The sequence below is a fragment of the Bos mutus genome, chromosome 16 (genome assembly GCF_027580195.1).
Source record: "Bos mutus isolate GX-2022 chromosome 16, NWIPB_WYAK_1.1, whole genome shotgun sequence".
Taxonomy (NCBI): Eukaryota; Metazoa; Chordata; class Mammalia; order Artiodactyla; family Bovidae; genus Bos; species Bos mutus.
Genome location: NC_091632.1, coordinates 44,495,859 through 44,509,493, shown reverse-complemented (window position 1 = coordinate 44,509,493; position 13,635 = coordinate 44,495,859). Strand labels below are relative to the sequence as shown.

The following is a 13,635-nucleotide window of genomic DNA, read 5'->3' as shown; positions in this document are numbered from 1 at the left end:
TCTAGCTTGGAGAATTTTGAGCATTACTTTGTTACCGTGTGAGATGAGTACAATTGTGTGGTAGTTTGAACATTCTTTGGGATTGGAATGAAAATTGACCTTTTCCAATCCTGTGGCCACTGCTGAGTTTTCCAAATTTGCTGGAATATTAAATGGAGCACTTTAACAGCATCATCTTTTAGGATTTGAAACAGCTCAACTGGAATCCCATCACCTCCACTAGCTTTGTTCGTATCTTACAAATCATTAAATACTTTTTTCATGAAACTTCTTGATATCGTAACAGCAGCTTATCTGACTCAAGCATGTTTGACTGTGATCTCTCATGATTTGAAACTGAACCTGTATTGTGGTTCCATCTATTATGTTTAAAAATAGAGAATGGAGGCTTCCCTGGTGATATGGTAAAAAATCCACCTGCCAACGCAGGGGCCACAGGTTCAATCCCTGGTCCGGGAATATTCCCCATGCCACAGAGCAACTAAGTCCAGGCACCACAACTACTTAAGCCTGCGTGCTCTAGAGCCTGTGCTCGGAAACAAGAGAAGCCACTGCAATGAGAAGCCTGTGCACCACAGCTAGAGAGGAGCCCTTGCTCACCACAACTCGAAAAAGCCCATAATAGCAACAAAGACCCAGGGCAGCCAAATAAATAAAACTTAAAAATACTATTTAAAAAAAAGAAAGGAATGGAAGAACTGCTAAGTGTGGGGGGAAGTGGGCAAACCATACACATCTGAGACCTGGCCATACGGTATGTGTCGTCCTGCCCCTCTCAGCTGTGGAAAGCAGGGCCGCTCCTCTCCCCACGCCCCCTCACTGGTCCCTGCGCTGCCCCTGAGAGGCCGGCACAGAGCAGGGCCCAAGCGAAGCCTGGAGAGGACCTGGTGCGCACGGCCCACGCAGGATGCCCGCAGGCTCGGCGGTAACATGTGCAAAGCCCCCAGCCCAGCGCCTGGCACAGCGAGAGCATCATAAAAGGCGGGTGAAGATAGCTTTGCTAGGAGGCAGCTCAGGGTAACAGCCCAGAGCACTGGCTTTGGAGTCACGCACACCAGCCCTCAAATCCCAGCTGATCTATTTTCCAACTGCGGAATCGCCTTTCCTGTCTGGGCCTCTGTTTCCTCTCCTATACAACAGGACAACAGTACCAACCTCAGTGTGTTGCCAGGACAAACGGGAACAACTTGGAGAAAGCCAGAAGCCTAGCTCGCGGGAAGTGCTCCCTGCATGCACATGTGCTCAGTCACGTCTGACTCTTTACGACCCCATGTAGCCCGCCAGGCTCCTCTGTCCATGGGATTCTCCAGGCACGAGTACTAGAGTAGGTTGCCATTTCCTCCTCCAGGGGATCTTCTCGACCCAGGGATCAAACCTGCATCTCTTGCATTGCAGGCGAATTCTTTACCACTCCGCCACCTGGGAGCACCAGGTGCTCCATATATGCTACCTAAAGTTTCAAAAGTTTGTGCTACTGACTTGACATCCCAGCTTTGAGACTCACAGAGGATTGAAGGACAAAGGGGAAAATGAACCCAGCCTTCTCTCAGACCACACCTGGCACCCAAATGGTCAAAATCAGACCTGCTGTCTGGCAGGCCCTTCTGGAAGTCCCCGGTGGGATGAGCCAGGAGCCGAGGCTGCCGTGGGGGTGGAGCTGCGCATCCCTGGCCAGGGCCTGGCTGAGGCCCCACCGCGCTCAGAGCTCCCTGCGTGGGGCAGCCCCAGCCTGAACTTGCAGGGGAACCTGCATCTGGGCCGTGGGAGGGAAAGGACCCACCCAGTCACTGTCAGAACCAGCAGCTCTGATGGAGGAGGAGTCACATGTAGGGGCACAAAGCTGGGATGGGGGCAAGGGAGAGGCTACTTACTATCGGGTTCCTCCCCGGCTTGGAATCTGCAAGGAGACAAAGAGCAGTCACTTCACCAAGGGGCATCTGGCAGCTGCCTGGCCCTGCCCCACCCCACTGCAGGCAAGTGCCTCCTCCACTGCCCCCAGGGTGGAAGTTGGTCCTTCCTCAGACCTCACTCTGGAGAACAGTGGATGGGTTTCAGGCCCGGGGCACAGGGCCTCACTTCCCAGGGGCAGCCAGAGAACAGGGCAGTCATCTCTCTCCCAGCCACCAAGCCCCTCAGCACACCGGACCCCTCCCCATCCACCCACTCCTACACACGCACAGGAGTGGTTCAAGACCAGTGTGCACCCAGCTGGAGCTGAAGAGGCTCTGGCAGGGTCAGAAGCTGGAGCCGAAGAGGCTCTGGCAGGGTCAGAAGCTGGTCTGTGGCTGTTGCCATCGCCTGGTGGCCTCCAGGGGCAGAAGAGGCCAGAGCCCCCCGGAGCAACATGTGAAACTCAACCCACACAGGAGGACCTCATGGTGATAGAGAGAGGGTGGCAGGTCCTGAGGATCCTTTCTGAGCCCCCGAGTCAGGCATGCCTAAAGCCAGATGGCCACAGAGCCCTTTAGGCTCCGGCCAGCATGAATTCAGCCTTCTATCACGTGTGCCCGAAACAGTCCACGTGACCAGTCTCACTGGTCATCACACTTCCGATAGTGCGGGCTCAGGCCACAGTGATCCTCAGGGGACAACCTTCAACTTCTCACCCTAAACTCCACCCTCCTCTCCAACTTTTCTCTCGATTTAAACAGGGCATCAGGTCACGGCCAAGTATATGTTGACCCTTAACCACAACCAGATGTCCAACTGGAAAAGCTAGAGATGGTACCGAGACGTGTCTACACTGGGGTGAGTCAGCTCCCAGGCGCTGAGTCCTCTGGGAGCGCACGGCCCCTTATACTCCCAAGGGGACCACCTACAGGGTCTTAACTTTTGTTGCCTTTAGGTGTGGACATCTGACCAGAGAACTCGCATATAAGGAGGCCAGCCAGCTGAGTCACCTCGGGAACTCTGTCTGACCTCAGCTGCTCTGGGGAACCAGCCTTCTGAAATCCTAGTGGAAATGCACACTGGGGGCCAACCAGCCATGATAAAACAACATGATGGGCAATTTGAACCTGCTGTGTAGACACCAGGTCACTTTGGGGGACAATCTTCCATGTCCATTTTAAATGACCGTCCGCAGGTAAAGTGTCTAAAGGGGAAATGGATCAGAATCATGGTCAAAAGAACACATGTGTAAAATGACACAATGGTTGATTACTGAGTTAACAAACAAATCTGGGAACTGCTATTCCCAGCAAAGCAGTCACCTTAGGAGGCTCGTGGCTCTCTCCCACAAGGTAGCCACTGTCCAGAGCCTGAGCCAGCATTTTGAGAAATGTTGTCCGGCCTGAGGCACATTCTTTTAAATGAAGTCAGAGAAGCCAAATCTTTATCCTTTGAGAGTGATGTCTGAGTTCTGCAAACAGCCAACTGTCATTTGGCAGAGAGTCATTGAGGGGAGAAAATATGTGACAAAGTAAAAAGACAGAATAAACAAAATTGGTAAGACACAGTCCTGGAGAGGATGTGGGTAAACAGGAACACAGCTGCTCATGCCCTGTGAACTGGTTCCCTCTTTCTCATTTCTCAAGAACCATCTGGCAGTGAAAACTTCACACACTTTGACTTAGTAATCCCTCTTTGGGGACACACCCTCAGGAAATAACTTGAAGGAAAGTAACCAGGCTGTGCACAGCAGTGGAGCCTATAATAAGCAAAAAAACTGAAAACGAGCCAGATGCCAAACAAAGAAGCAGCTTAGTGGTCCTGCATCGGAGGCCTGCCTAGCCGCACAACCCCAGCACAGTCCTTCACCTCTCCCGGTCTTAGTTCTCTCGTTTGGAAAAGGGGCAAGATCATGCCCCTTCAGAGGGTTTTTATGAAGATTAAATGAGACCTCAGAAGAGAAGGTGCCCAGGAAGCAATCATGTTGAGAGCATATTCTCTCTTTCTTACGTTTTTGAGTTTCTGTAGGCTTTATTGGGATAAGTTAACAAAAATCAAGATTCCATCAACCATCATTTCTTAATGTATAAACTCAGCAGAGACTCTGGTCCATATATGAAAGCGTGAAAATATTAGTCGCTCAGTCATGTCCGACTCTTTGTGACTATACAGCCCAGTCCACCAGGCTCCTCTGTCCATGGAATTCTGCAGGCAAGAATATGGAGTGGGTAGACATTCCCGTCTCCAGGGGATCTTCCCGACCCAGGGATGGAACCCAGGTCTCCCGCATTGCAGGCAGGTTCTTTACCATCTTAGCCCCCTGGTCCGTATATGTGCACATACAAAACATAACACATTTTAACATAAACAGAGTCCCACTAGAACATTTTGCCAGTTAACAGAAAGCCAATTTTCCCTTTCCCCAAATGTCTTCAAAATTGAGGCCCCACTGTTTACTTCACAGTGGAACTAGTCACTTGTGGCTAGGGACACTGGAGTTCTATCCTGTCTACTAAACCAAAAAATAATTGTTTTCAAATTTTAATTTGAGAGCACATACTCTTGATACGTTGTGATGAAAATGGCACTGAACTCATATGGTTTTCCTCCTCCAAATCCTTGACTTCAATCTAATCAGGACAAAAACACTAGACCAATTCCAACAGAGGATCATCCTATAACTTAACTGACCAGCACTCCTCAAAACTGCCGCGGTCACCAAAAGCTAGGGAGGCCAGAAACTGTCAGAGGCCAAGGGAGCCTAAGGCACAAAGGCAAAGCAGTGTCCTGGGCGGGATCCTGGAGCAGCAGAAGCATGCTAGCAGAGTCAAGCAGATCTGAGCAGAGTATGGGCTGCAGAGAACAGCAGTGTATCGGTATTGCTTTTATTGTGACAAACGTACTGCAGTAGAATAAGATGTTTATAATAGAGGAAATTGGGTGTGGGCTATATTTCCACTAACTTCTCAAATTTTCTGTAAGTCTAAAACTTTTCTTTAAAATGAAGTCTGTTTAGATTTTTTAAATTACAACATTAAAAAGGGAAGGAGACAAACAAAAAGGAAGGTGGCTAAAATGCTCCCTAGCACCAGGGGAGCCCCGGGATATTCCCGTGGCTTGACACTCCATCACACCGAAAAGAAAACCAGATTTCACTACTGTCTCTCAGAAACCAGCATAAAATAATGTCAAGGTGAAAAGGCAGAATCCAGATGGTATCAACCTCGGCCTATAGCCGTGTTACAACCTGCCTGTGTTCTTTAATAAAGACCTAGAACGAACGGTGCCAAGTGCAGAGGTCAGATTTCGTAAGGGCTTTTTCCCTCAAAAATTTTGCTTCAGTTCCCTGTCTTCATTCACTGGCAATCTTGCTTTTTTGGAATAAGCGCAATCTTCTCACAAATGTGTCCAGCGTCCCAGGACACAAATCCAAGGACAAACTGGGCATCGGCGGCCCCCTCCATCCCCATAGATAAGTGCTTGGCTTCCCAGAGCTGCTCTGAGGGCTGCTCAAGCCAAGCACATGGGTTCTGACGAGTTATCCATCCTTTCCATCCCTGTTGCTCTCTGCTGTCAGTTCCATCCCCTGTCTGGCCTGGGGTTCTGGCTGCTATGGGAAGTGGAACAGACCCAAGGAAGGAGTTTGGCAACAGGCAGCCTTAGATTCCAGTCCAGGAAGGGGCAGGGAATTATTACAAGCTAAGCTGGGAACATGGTAATGGAGTGCTCCAGGGAACTCCCTGGCGGTCCAGTGGTTGGGACTCAGCACTCTGACTGCCAAGGGCTGGGGTTTGATCTTTGGTCAGAGAAATAAGATCCCACAGACCGCATGGCCCAGCCAAAAAAAAAAGGAAAAGAAAAATTTTTTTTCCTTCAATTGAAAAATTAAAAAAAAAAAACAAAAACACAGATTTTAAAAAGAGATGAGCCCCAAACACAGAAAGATGGAATCAAAAAGACACAGGAGCCAGCTTGAAGGGGCCCTCACTGGCCTCACCCGGGACAATTTGAACATCAAATTAAGTAACAACGACAGCAGACTAAGAAAGGAATCACACATCCAGACAGACAAACATACAGAAACAGAGGAAAGGCTGATGATGCACTGGTTATTCACAGAGCCTCAAAGTACCTCCCCTCCCCTTAGCAATGACCACAGAGGAAATAGGACTGCATGGTGGAGAAGGCTGGCAGACACCCGCTCATCCAGGGCTTGTGGTGAACATGCAGGGGAAGGGACAAAGGGAAACCTGGCGGGAGTGAGGATGGGGCAGATACCTCACTCCAGAGTCAGGCAAACCCGGGCTGAGGGGCAGCCACAGAATCACTGGTACAGTCTTCCAAAATGGCAAGGTCATGACCAGGAGGGAGAAACTCAGACTAGAGGGGACAAAGACATGGTGGCCAAATGCAACAGGAGAGGCTGGACTGCATTCAAGGTATTATTATCAATGTTCGAAGAAACCAGACTGGGGTCTGAGACCTAGTTGGTGGAGATACAGCAAAGCGAATTCTCTGATGTTGATGATTTCCCTGCGGCTGTATGAAATACACACTCAGGTATTCAGGGGTAAAAACACATGAAGTCAGTAACTTACTCTCAAATAGTTCAGGAAAAATACGTTCACCGTACCTTTCTGTTTGTTTGAAGTTGTTTCAAAACAAAGCAATGTTTCCAACTTAAAACTGCCTGAAGTAACAGATAAAGTAATGATGACAGTGTCTTTTTAAATGAAGGGTTAAGAGACTTTCAGCCAGTGTTTTTCAACCAGTAGAGACGTTTCCCCTCCAGGGCACATGTGGCAGTACCTGGAGACACTGCTGGCTGTCACAGATGGAGGTGCTGCTAGTATCTGGTGGGTCTACAGACCAGGACTGCCTGGCATCCTGTAACACACAGGACAATCCCCACAGCAAAGGAAGATCCCGGGCAGGTGTCAACAGTGCCAGGGTACCCTTTAAGCAAAAATCTAGCCAGCACCACCAACAAAATCCTGGTCGGTCGTACTGCTCATTAACCAAGTGGCCTTAGACAAGCTTCTTCATCTTCCCGTGCCTCAGCTTTCTCATCTGAGAAATGGGTATAACAGGCCTCTGGGAGGAATAAGATGAGAACACATGTGTACTTATGGAGATGCCTGCCCCCGAGGACACACGCCACCAAGTCAGATCCACCTGCTAAATCCACAAGTCCGGATCACTGCTAACCACACCTGGGCTCCCTGAGCCCTGGAGTTCTGAGACCAGGGGGACTGAGGCCAGATTATTCCCACTCTGCTTGAGCTGGTCAGAAAGCTTGGGAGGGCCACTTGCCGGACCCAGCACAGGGCCACTAGGAAGTGCAGGGCGGATACACAAAGGAACGGACAAGTGCAGAAAGACTCCTGCACCCCTCCAGCTCCCACTGCACCCACCCTGCTCAGTCCACCCACATTTTGCATCCTTCGTCACCTCCTTCCCTGGGAACCAGACCCCCAAGGACCCATCGGAAGCCAGTGCGCCAGAAATGGCACCAAACAGGGTGGACACCACTGAGCCCCAGGCTCAGTTCCTGGTAAGTCTGACTTTTTAAGAGAAGGTGCTTTTTGTCTTTTCTCTCTTTCTCTCTTTTTTTTTTTTGTATGTGTGTGACAAAACTGCTATCATGGAGGTTTGAAGAAAAAAATAAACTGACAGCAATGGAAACTCTAATACTAGAAAAATGTCAAGAAAGCAAACGCAGGTTTCAATGAGACACTGAGCCTGACAGCTCATGGAAAAAGGCTTGAAACTGTCAAAACACAAAAAGCCCCCTTGCGAAGAGAACACAAGCACCTGCTTGTGAAACTCACCAAACCCAAAACACGCCTCACACACTGTGTTCAGGGGCCCAAGTCAGAAGCCAGGCTAGGGCAAAGCTTTCCGTGGGGTCTGGGGACGTGGGGGGCGAGGAGGTCTGAGTTGACCGCTGGGTGTCAGGCTGGGCACTGGGTGGTGGACAGCCCATGGCGGGGGGTGGGGTGGGGAGGAAGAGGGTAAAGGACTGAGACCTCTGCCAATGAGGCCTGCCGGCTCCAGGACCAGTTCCTGAGTCTGGCTATGGCAACTACAGACAGCGTGGCCCTGGGTCTCATCTCTTCATTACGAAATGAAGAGCATCACCCATTTCCCGTGGGGCTTCTGGGTCTGTGAGACCGTCATAGGACACTGCCTTGAAACCAGAAAGGAAGCTCAAACCGTTTGTGTTTGCTCCTTCCCCTGTGGTCAGGGCCCATACACAGCAGGTGCTCAATCAATGCTTGTGGCATGTTGAAGAGGACCTTGTCCTGCCTTGAAAGATGTAACCCAGGGGAGAAGAGATACTTGGCACACGATGGCTGGCGTCGCCCCTCCAGCCCCCTGCCAGGTGAGAGCTGAGTCTGCTGCCTGGAATGGGTGGGGCATGGAAGGCTGCCTAGAAGAGGTGGTCTGGAGGCTGGCCAGGGATCAGAGAGAAGAGTTCAGATCAACCGAGAACTCAGGAAGGCCTGGACTCCTGGTGAGAAAAAAGGCCCCAGACACAGGGGAGCTGTCAGCAAACAGCAGCCACAATCTGCGAATGCTGACTGCGCGCAGGCTCTGCACACAGCGCTCAACAGGCCCCGCCACAATGGACCCACACACCCACTCTCTGAATTAGACCCCACCTCCCAGGCAGTGCTAAAGAACCCAGCTGCCAATGCAGGAGATAGAAGAGACATGGGTTCAATCCCTGGGTCAGGAAGACCTCCTGGAGGGAGGGTATGGCAATCCACTCCAGCATTCTTTTCTGGAGAAGCCCATGGACAGAGGAGCCTGGCAGTTCATAGGATCACAAAGAGTCGGACACGACTGAGTGACTTGGTACAGATGAGGAAACTGAGACACAGAGGAATTAAGTGATTCACCCAGTCATGTAGCTCATAGTGCAGAATCAGACTCTAGCCCTGTTAGCCTGCTCCCTCTACCCCAACCCCTACACCCTGGGCACCAGCAGGAGGGAAAGGGCGGGGGAAATGACAAGGAGGCTGGGAAGGAGGGACAGAGAGAAGAGAGGAAGGGAAGGCCTCTCCTGAGGGCACGGCCAAGGAGAGAACGAAGGACAAGGTGAGTTTTTGAAGCTTTGGGCCCAGACCACATCCGACGCTGAAGGGAACATGTCACAGTTTCCACCCACATTATATTCCCATCACATACGAGGTTGCACAGAAAGGAGGAACAGCTTGTGGGAACCCCACACACAGAGGGAGCCCCAAGGGAGTTCTGGCCCCCCGTGCAGAGCTGCGGTGTAGCCACGCACAGCGCTTTTGGATCCCTGGACACTCACCCACAGGCTCCAGCGTGGGCCGGAAGGTCTGGACTTGGTAGCACAGATGCAGCTCTGAAATGACAGCAGCAGGAGGACTGGGGTGCCAGCCTCAGAGGGTATCAGCGGGCAGGACGGGAAAAGGACCCAGGCCAGGCTAGCACAGGGCCCCCTGCCCTCCCAGGGCCCCAAGGATACAGGCACTTACTCTGTCCAATCCACTTCCTGCAGGCCCTCCGGTGGCACAGGACGAAGGAGCTGAAGCTGACGACTACCACCAGCATCAGAATCACCCAGAAGAGCACAGGTCCTGGAACACAGAGGTGCCCTGCCTTCGCACCCTGACATCCTGGCAGGGAGCCAGGGGCCCTACAGCAACCACACAGCACAGCCCTCACCCCAGCCTGCTTCCTCCTTCTGGACACAGACTCCACTGTTGCTGACAGGACCTGGTCCTTTCCCAAGCCAGAAGAGAAACCCAGATCCTATCTGTAGCTATCTGGTCCAGCCCTCACCCACCTGTCCTTTCTTGTCTGGCTCTGGGAAGCCCATGGGGGAGCTAAAGAGTTGAAGAATGCACAAACCCTTGCTAGTGGGGGAGAAATGGAGAGTCAAGGAGGCAGAATGAAGAGGGAATTGAGGTCCAGTAGGATGACATCAGGGGACTGGGGAGGAAGGCGTGTGTGAGGCCCAGTCCCAGGCGGCTGGCAGGCAGAGCAACCGAGAGGGTGAAGTTAGGAGTCTGGCACAACTCCCAGCCCCTCCTCTAGACTGGAAACTCCACGAGGGCAGGCACATCTACTCCGCACATAAGCACGCTCAGCAAGTGCTCCTTGAATGAGGAGTCAACAGCCCTATGCCATGGGCACCATGACCATCTCCATTTTACAATGGAGGGAAGCTGATGTTTGCAAAGATTAACAGGCCCAAGGTCACCCAGAGGGTTGGAATCATAGCTCAGGCCAGGCCAGCGCAACTCCAGAGCCCACGCTGTTAACCACTATCTGGATGTATTTCATTATCTCTTAGTACTTGCCTCTTTTTTTTTTTGCCCCTTTGTCACTTATGAAAATCAACATATAGTTATTATTTTTTAAAATCCATGTTTAGGTGCTAAAAAAGTAGCATGTACCCAATAGCTTCCCTGGTGGCTCGGTGGTAAAGAATCCACCTGCCAATGCAGGAGACACTGATTCTGTCCCTGGGTCAGGGAAGATCCTTTGGAGAAGGAAATGGCTACCCACTCCAGGATCCTTGCCCGCTAAGAATGACTTAGCGAACGAACAGTAACAACACGTACGAGATAAGTGCTTCTCAGACGTTCCTGTGCCTATGAATCTCCGGGGGACCATGTTAAAATGCAGAGTCTGATTCAGTTGGCTGGGGGAGACTTGTAATTTATTTTTCTAACAAGTTGCTAAACTGCCAAATCCAGGACCTCGCGGAGGGCTGCTGGCTGAGAACTACCGCCGCCTAGTGTCCAACACTAGAACTGCAAGTCCTTAAAATCGCATGCCGGGAGCCGGTAATGCCCCTGTATATCACTCTCTGCTTACTGCCCTTTGCGGTATACGCTGTTACAACGTTAAAAGGTGAGTAAGCTGAAGCTCAAAGGAAGTAAGAAACTAGTCAAGATCATGAGGTAGTGGTGGTTTAGTCACTCAATCGTGTCCGACTCTTGTGGCCCCATGGACTGTATGTAGCCCGCCAGGCTCTTCTGTCCATGGAATTTTCCAGGCAAGAATACTGGAGTGGGTTGCCATTTCCTTTTCCAGGGCATCTTCCTGACCCAAGGATTGAACCTGCATCTCCTGCACTGCAGGCGGATTCTTTACCACTGAGCCACCAGGGAAGCCCAGTCAAGGTCATGGGATTAGTCGCCAAATATTTCATGAGTAGCAATTACGGGCCGTGGAGAAGAAGCTGAGAATAAAATCCCTGCTCAGAAGAATCAAGGAATAATCTGTAGCAAGTGACAGAGCCACAGCTCCAGATCAAGAAGCCAAAGACCTGGGGTCAACTTTGTTCCCAGGACTTCCCAAGCCCCACCTCCCCCCACCAAGTGATGCTGTTGCCCAGTGAGAAGCCTCCCTCCTTGTGGTCCCCAGGGAGGAAGGCCCTGCTTCATGGGGGTGATCATTACCTGAAACCAGAGCCGGCTTTCCCGTGGAGGAGAAGGAGATGGGAGCACTGGTTGAGCCTGGGGTGTCCTCCCAGGCGTGGGTGACACCCCCTCCATGCTCCTTACCAGTCAAGGAGTCAGCCAGGGAGACCAAGGAGGGGGTGGGGCTGCAGAGAGAGAGGCCAGAGGTAAGATGGATGGCTGAGATGGAAACAGAGGTCTGAGACCCCAGCTCCTCTGCCAACAGTGTCCGCCAGGCACTTCGAGGGCAGGGCCTGGGTTTCTAGGCCTTCTGGCCTTCCACGGTGCCAGCACAGACATAGACTCACATTCTCCAAAATGACCTGCGGGCGTGGCCTAAAGGTCCAGCCCAAGCCCCACTGCCATCCCTAGCCGGCTGCCCCCACCCCCAGGCCCAAGGGGCCCAAGGAGTCACCTGGCAGGCGCCTCACGGTCCTCCGGGCTGGTGCTGCAGTCAGGAGGGCTCCCTGGTGGAAGTGGCTCATAGGTGGTGCCTGTCTCAGCCATACCTGCAGGGAGTGGGTTAGAAACAGTGGCAAGGATGGTTACCAAAGGGAAAAGCGGGGAGGGAGGGATAAACTGGGAAATGGGATTAACAGATATACACACTATTATATATAAAAGAGATAAATAACAGGGACCTACTGTATAGCAAGGAGCTATATTTAATATCTTGTAAATCAACCATACTTCAAGTTTTTAAATTAAATTAAAAAAAAAAAAAATCAGTGCCAAAGGGCCTGACGCATCAGGACTGGTGACTTCCAGGGAGGCAGCACCGTGGGGCCGGAAGGACACGGCAGCCGGGCAGACCCAAGTCTGTGTCCTGGCTGTCTCCTTGCTTCCTCCCTCTCTGCTCCCTTCCCTCCAAGCAACAACTCTTTACTGAGCACCTGCTGCGTGCTGGGAATTGGGACAGAGCTGTGAGAAAAACAGAAAAGATTTGCACCCTTGGGGGCCAATCGGCTGGTGGGGTTCATAGACTCGGTGTCACATGAAGGCAGGTGGGGTCCCTGTAATGGCAGGCTCGATCTCGTCTCACTAGGGAGGCTTCCCTGAGGAGGGAGGTGCTAGGATGTGAGTGGGAGCAGGAGTTTCTAAGCAGAGGAAACAAAAGGTGGGGAAGCCCCGGAGATGGGAGGGAGGAGATGGAGTCATCAAAGAAGCAGAAATGACCCCAGTGCCCATTGGATGGTGAAATGTAGTATCTCTGAATGCTGGAATACTGTATGGCAATAAAAGAAATGAAGTACTAACACAGCTGGGAGCTTCCCTGGTAGCTCAGACGATGAAGAATCTGCCTGCAATGCAGGAGACCCAGGTTCGATCTCTGGGTCGGGAAGATCCCCTGGAGAAGAGAGTGACTACCCACTCCAGTATTCTTCCCTAGAGAATCCCATGGACAGAGGAGTCTGGCAAGCTACAGTCCATGGGGTGGCAAAGAGTCGGACACCACGGAGTGCCTAAGCGTGTTAATACAGCTATAACATGGATGAACTTCAAAAGCTCAGTGAAAGAAGCCAGACACAGAAGAATACATTTTACGGAAATATCCCCAAAAACTTAATCTAGAGTAACAGAAAGTAATTTCCAGGCCAGAATACTGGAGTGGGTTGCCATTCCTTTCTACAAGGGATCTTCCTGACCCAGGGATCGAACCCACATCTCTCAAGCTTCCTGCATTGGCAGGCGGGTTTTTTTACCACTAGCACCACCTGGGTAGCTATGAGTATTTGTGTACAAGTCTTTGCAAAAACATAATTTCACTTCACTTGAGTACCTAGGAAGGGGAAGGCTGTGTCACTGTGCTGACAGAATGCATTTGAGGAGCAGTTCAAGCACAGTCACTTCTGATGTGACCCAGCCACCCCTTCTCACAGACGGAGAGAACCACAGAGCCCGAACTCAAACCAGAAATCAGGGCTCCCGAGTCCCAGCCTTGAGCACTTTTCATGGGACCACATTGCTTCCTACTGGGGACTGAGCATTTTCTTACAAGTTTATGATTAACTACTTTACTAGGGCAGAAGGAAATGGCCCATATTTGAAGTAGGTCCAGCCTGGCTACTAGCCCTCTCCACTCCTACGTTCCTGACGGGGGGGTGGGGGGCACCCCTTCCCTTAAGTGATACAAAGCAAACCCCCCACCTACCCATGCTTCTCTTATAAAAAGCTCTCATTATGCCTCTCAGGTTTTTTCTGATTTTAACATTTTGAAGAGAAAGTAAGGCCAGGATTAATTTTCTTCTTGGATTAGTAGGGTCCTGAGGACCTGCCTCTTAAGAAACCTTTATGCAGG

At 51.2% G+C, this 13,635-nt stretch overlaps 1 protein-coding gene across 1 annotated transcript in view; it reads right to left on the bottom strand.

Moving 5' to 3' along the window:
* Positions 1-13,635, bottom strand: part of TNFRSF8 (TNF receptor superfamily member 8) — a 77,119-nt gene that overhangs the window by 11,392 nt on the left and 52,092 nt on the right. Inside the window, exons 9-13 of the mRNA XM_070385272.1 lie at positions 11,752-11,845; positions 11,337-11,482; positions 9,402-9,503; positions 9,215-9,268; positions 1,872-1,897 (exon numbers count right to left, since the gene is read on the bottom strand). Of these exons, the coding sequence (XP_070241373.1) occupies positions 1,872-1,897; positions 9,215-9,268; positions 9,402-9,503; positions 11,337-11,482; positions 11,752-11,845 (422 nt within the window). The remainder of the gene's footprint in view (positions 1-1,871; positions 1,898-9,214; positions 9,269-9,401; positions 9,504-11,336; positions 11,483-11,751; positions 11,846-13,635) is intronic.